Raw genomic sequence first — 5,783 nt, 5'->3', positions numbered from 1 at the left:
CGCCCTGGGCTGCATGGACGCCGAACTCATCGACGAGGAGGCGCTGACGTCGCTGGAGCTGGAGCTCGGGCTGCACCGCGTGCGCGAGCTGCCCGAGCTCTTCCTGGGCCAGAGCGAGTTCGACTGCTTCTCGGACTTGGGGTCGGCGCCACCCGCCGGCTCGGTGAGCTGCTGAATGCGGTCGGGCGCCTGCCTGGCGCGCCCGAGAGGAGAAGGGGATCTGACTGCCCGCCGGAGTCCGCACCCTGCGCCTGGGCCCCGCGCGCACCCTCCGTGAGGGTGGAGGCAGCGGGTTAGCGCACAGAGCCTGACGCCGGGCTGGGACGCCTGGCCTCACTCCAGGCCCTGCCTCCTGCAGGATGACAGTTTAGCTCCCCCTCTCTGTCCCGGAGCCTCGGCGGTAAAGTGAAGGGGACCGGACCCCCTTTCGGACTCCCGGTTCTTGGATTCTCTGTCCTCTCGGATTCTCCTCTACCCCACCCCCCAATCTGAGCCATTCCAGGCTGCTTGCCTGATGCCCCTTCTCTCCTTGTGCAACCTACTGCGGTCACTGGGTCCCTGGAGCCGCCAATCCACCGGGCCTCCACCCTGCTGCCTGGGCCCCCGCCTTGGGGAGGAGAAGATTGTACAGCCCTGATCCCTGCACAGTGGGGCAATGCCCCCCCCCCCCGGCCTCCAAAACCAAAATAAAACTGGGTCACTTTACAGTCTTGCGTTTTCGTTTCTTTATCACTTCAACAACCCTGCACTATATTTGGGTTCTAGAGTCCTGGGGCTGTTGGGGACTCTGGGTGGGATGGAGGCCACAGCCCCCGGCAGTGCCCAGGAGAGGAAATTGACAGTTTCTTTCAAAAATATCTGTGAGTTGTGCAACTGTTACATCATAATCTGGAAGGCAGAGGCTGCCTGGCGGTGGAGTAACCCACAGGCACCTAGGTTGGACTTCTCAGCCCAGAGAAAGGGTGGGAGAGCTTGGTGGTGCTGCCCTCACCTGTTTGTTCAGGCTGCACAGAGGCCAGAGGGAAGCTGGGTGGGACCTGACAATTCAGACAGTTCTCGCTTTGAATCCTGGCTCTCTTCCTTGGCCAAGACACCATCCACTCAAGAGGAAGGAGTGGTTTCGGCTGCTTGGAGGTGTGTCAGTTCAGGCTTCAGGGAGGCAGCGACATTTGATGTGAACAGAGCCTTGAAGGATGATCTTTAGGAGCTGGAGAAGGTGGCGTTTAAGTGAAGAGCCTGTTCAAAGGCAGGAAGCATACAAGTACAGGGCACGCACTAGGGCATGGGGTCTCTAGAAGGGACAACAAAGGTCTTTCCAGCCACTTTGTGAAGTAGGCACGGTCCCCACTCTACAGAGGAGAGATGTGAGAGCTTTCCCAGGCCCGGCAGGGTTGTTCCTCAGTCCTGATCACCATTGTGAGCTCCTGGCCACCCTCTGCTATTGGCTCTCTGGAAAGATCCCTAGGTGTTTCGTGGGGGTGGGTGAAAGGCCAGGACAGAAGCTCTGAAGGCAAGGAGGAGGTCAGAGATGCCGAGGACCAGCTAGGACAGGGCAGTGGGGCTGGAGAAGAGAGAATGAATTCCAGAGACTCTGGAGAGGAACACTGGTTGGGCTTCGCTCTAATGAGGAACTTGTTTGTTAACATGACTCTTCTCTCCAGCTGTGAGTTCACTCAGGGTATACCGTGTCACCATGGGCTCCGGAGCCACCAGAAGGCATGGAGTGGACGACAGGAAGTCTTAGGCAAGTGAATAAAGGTCTCCCCTAAGATAATGGGGCTTTCTGGGACAGGATGGGAAGGACAGATAGGCTTCTGGAAAGGGGCTGCCCTGAGCTCTGGGCTCAGAATGGCCTGTGTTTGCCCCAGCTCTGCCCAAGACCTAGAGATAAAAACAAACAGGAGGCTGGGGCACCTGGGTGGCTCAATCATTAAGCATTTGACTTTGGCCCAGGTCATGATCTCACCATTCTTGAGTTCAAGTTCCACATCAGGTGAGTTCGAGCCCCACTTCGGGTAAACATGAGCCCCTCTTTGGGTGAGCCCTGTTTCTCTCTCACTGTCTTTGGCACGCACACACTCTCTCTGCCCCTCGTTCACTTGCGTGCTCTCCCTCTCTTAAAAACAAAATCAGGAGGCTGGATTGGGATGGGAGGCTCTGGCACTCTCCTGGACACTATCATGATTCCCTTCTCTATGAGCCTCAGTTTTCCCACTAGTAAAATGGAGCTAATATACTGGCCCTGCTATTTCATAAGGCAATAAGCCTCACAAGAAATGAGGAGCAAGGGGCGCCTGGGTGGCGCAGTCGGTTAAGCGTCCGACTTCAGCCAGGTCACGATCTCGTGGTCCGGGAGTTCGAGCCCCGCGTCAGGCTCTGGGCTGATGGCTCAGAGCCTGGAGCCTGTTTCCGATTCTGTGTCTCCCTCTCTCTCTGCCCCTCCCCCGTTCATGCTCTGTCTCTCTCTGTCCCAAAAATAAATAAAAGCTGAAAAAAAAATTAAAAAAAGAAATGAGGAGCAAATTCAGGGATGGGTTAACAAGCAGCTGGTAAAACACCAAAGTGCTCTCCCTATGGAAGGGATTACAATGAAAACCCAACACCTGCCTCTTTGTAGAGGTAAGGCAGGGTGGAGGGAGGTGTAGAAGGAGTCCAGCTGCTGAGCTATTTCCAGCCCCCATCCTTCCCAGCGGGGCTGCTGACAAATTGGACAACAAACAGGTGGACGGAATAGAAGGTAAGGCTGGGGCAGTCCATCACCTGGATCTCCAAATCCCTGATACCCTTTGGAGGATTCTTTGGAGGATGGAGTGTCCTTGCCAGCACATAGAGGCTTGTATTCTGACGGCCTCGGGATCCAGTTCCGGAAGCGACTCTTTACTAGCTGCCTAACCTCAATAAGTCACCTTGCCTTCTGAGTCTTTGGTGGTGATCACCACCTTCCTGTGGATCCGGTGCATATCTTTCACCTCTTCTCTGGGGTTACTTCCTAAAGCGACCCACCTGTTGCCCTTGGGCTTGTGGATTTTACTCTCATACCCGGCCTGGGTCTTTGGGGTTGGGAGTCAGGCTCCCTCAAGGTTGGGAACTGAGTTGTGGCCCAGACGATACATCTTCCCATCTTTTTTTTTTTTTTTTTTTCCTTTCTTTTCAGACGAAAAGTTTCCCTGGGGCCGAAGCCCATTATTGTGACTCATCTTTTCAACGATGATTGGATTTCATCACAAAGTAGTTTTATTTTTTTTTTCAAGACTTCTCTTGAACTCATCTATAAAATGGAAACGCTAATAGTTCCTCCTCGCAGGGCTGCAGTGGAAATGAATTAAATCAATTCACATAAGGTGTTTAGAACAGTGTAGTGTGTAGTTTAGTATCCCTGAGCCTGGGCTTTTCGGGGGTACCCTTATACTAGTCTTTCAAAAGGCTGTGTTTTAACCAGCTAGTGAGGGGTTTACTCCAGCAGGACCACTGTTGCAGGTTGGGGCCCCCAGGAAGCAGAGTCTGATGCGGTTTAGCTTGCAAGGAGCTTATTAGGGAGAGCCCTAAAGGTCAGCAGCTGTAGAAGGGAAGGGCCGGAGCAGATGTGAGCAGAGAAAGCTACAGAGCAGACCCAACCAGAGCCTTGGCCAGCCCCATGGGGAGCTCCGGTGGCAGTTGACCTTGGGCAAGGCAGCTCTTTGCTGCTGAGCAGTCCCTCTGGGAGCTGGCAGGGGACGGCTGTCTGCAGGGCCAGCAGCCCCAGTAGCCAGGACAACTCACGGAAGGGGGTCTGGGCAGCACGTCACAGAGTCCACCACAAGCACAGGTGGGGACACGGTGAGGCCAATGTCATAAGAGCTATGACAGCAAGAGCCTCCTTAAATTTGTGCTCTGGGTGTCTCATTTGCCTCTCCTTCATCCCAGACCTGATTAGTACCTGCCCTGTGAGACGGGAAAAAAAAAAAAAAAAACCTTTGCACAGAATAGCAACCTTACAGGGTTGATGTGATGAGACCGTATTAATACCTGGGACATGGCAGAAATAATTGAGAGCCGCTGTCACCACCCTCATCATCACTGTGACAGCTCAGCTAAGTGTTCAACAGTCATTGACGAATAAATTAAATGAACAGTCTGATCCCAGTGTTTCCCAGGCAGCTTAGGCCGTTCGGTTCAGCTGATTGCAAAGTAATCCTCTTGAATTCCTAATCCGTCCTTGCCTCACTCTTACGCCACCCCGCTGCTGGCCGTGCTGGGTCAGGATCACTGAGTCCCAATTTGTTGACTGCCTCCTGTGTGCAGGCATGATGGACCTAACGGCACCCAGTAGGTGCTCTTTCTTTTCCAGCCTCTCCTTTAACCTCCACTCAACCCTGCGAACAACACCGCGAGGTACCTTTACCCCCATTTCAGAAGTCAGGGGATTGGGGCTCACTCAGAGTGATCCCAGAATTGCTCAGAATGAACTCAGGATTGTTCTTCAGGTCACATCCCGCTAAGTGCTGGCGTGGGCATGCCCACTTTGGTACTCCAGGGCCCTCCCCCTCCCCCAGGCTGGGGCTGGCCAAGGACCTGAGCCTGAGCTGAACAAGAGCAGCGTCCCAGACCTGGTTCTGCCACTTTGTGGCCGTGGGGTACAGGAGTCACTGAGCCTCTTTGGGCCTCAGTTTCTGTGCAGTGGGGAGCGTAGTCCCTTTGGTGTGCGTGCAGGGATTCAGTTAAGACTAGGTTTCTGTGAGCACATTGCAAATGGTGCAGCGCTGCTTGGTTGGGGTGAGTTGGGGGTGAACAGCCACGCATTCGACCCCAGGCGGCTGATCTGGAGAGGGATCCGTGCACCCTGGCACTTGCGATGTGGGCCAGCCCGGAGCGCGCAACACAGAGTCACATGCGCCCCCCGCCCGCGCGCCCCCGGGGTTCCAGGCAGGTTTTGCCAAGCAGCGCAGGGTCTGGGAAGTCCTGGGAGCTGATGGTGATAAACGGGTAGGGCTGGGTCAACCCGGGGAGGACACCCAGGTAAAAAGCCCAAGGCCCAACGTGTGCCAGGGCAGACAGAGGAAATGAAGCTACTCTGAATTCAGTGTTTCTCACGGGCCAGTTGGAGATCCCACAGGGTTCTTGTGAGGATGAACGAAGGTGATGTCAAGTCCCTGCCCCTGTGAGCTGCTCGGATGTCAGGGAGCATCTCCACAGGGATGAGGAGACAGCCTCATCCCAACCAGCTTCCAGGCCCCCTCCACCCTCCACTGCAGTCTCCTCGGGCTCCTGATGCCTCTACACCTCGCCTGTGCTGTTTCCTTGGCCTGAAAGGCCCTCTCTGGCGCCTCCACCTTCACCACGTATCAGGGTTGATGAGGAGTCTTTCCCCCAGGCTGGGCAGCTCTGAGGACGGAACCTGATTCATCGCTGTCCTGGCTTCCACCCCACGTGTGGCTCCAAGTGGGTGTTAGAAAGTGCTGGAAGGGCTGCTTCCTGGCCCTGGGCTGGGAGCCGAGACCAGAAGAGGGTCCAGGCCAGAGCCTGAGCTGGAGTTGGCAGCATTACTGACAGCCCAACCATGAATCTGTGACCTGAGGCGCATTATTTGAGTGCTCTAAACTCAGGGCACCCGGGTGGCTCAGTCAGTTAAGTGTCCAACTCTTGATTTTGGCTTAGGTCAAGATCTCGCGTGAGTTCGTGAGTTCAGACATGGCTTCGGGCTCTGTGCTGACAGTGTGGCGCCTATTCGAGATTCTCTCCCCCGCCCCCACCCCCACCCTCCCTCTCAAAAAATAAACAGACTTAAAAAAGAAGCGAGTGCTCTA

The 5,783-nt window shown here is 55.1% G+C and overlaps 1 protein-coding gene across 1 annotated transcript in view; it reads left to right on the top strand.

Moving 5' to 3' along the window:
* The window catches only part of CITED4 (Cbp/p300 interacting transactivator with Glu/Asp rich carboxy-terminal domain 4), a 1,613-nt gene extending 903 nt beyond the window's left edge, over positions 1 to 710 (top strand). The window contains exon 2 of the mRNA XM_040455856.1: positions 2 to 710. Coding sequence (XP_040311790.1) covers positions 2 to 175 — 174 coding nt within the window. The 3' untranslated portion in view covers positions 176 to 710. The remainder of the gene's footprint in view (position 1) is intronic.
* Positions 711 to 5,783: the final 5,073 nt, after the last annotated feature.

The sequence above is a fragment of the Herpailurus yagouaroundi genome, unplaced genomic scaffold, assembly GCF_014898765.1.
Source record: "Herpailurus yagouaroundi ecotype Mexico unplaced genomic scaffold, PumYag 77, whole genome shotgun sequence".
Classification (NCBI taxonomy): Eukaryota; Metazoa; Chordata; class Mammalia; order Carnivora; family Felidae; genus Herpailurus; species Herpailurus yagouaroundi.
The sequence above is the reverse complement of the archived record's forward strand: the minus strand, read 5'-3'. Positions and strand labels throughout refer to the sequence as shown.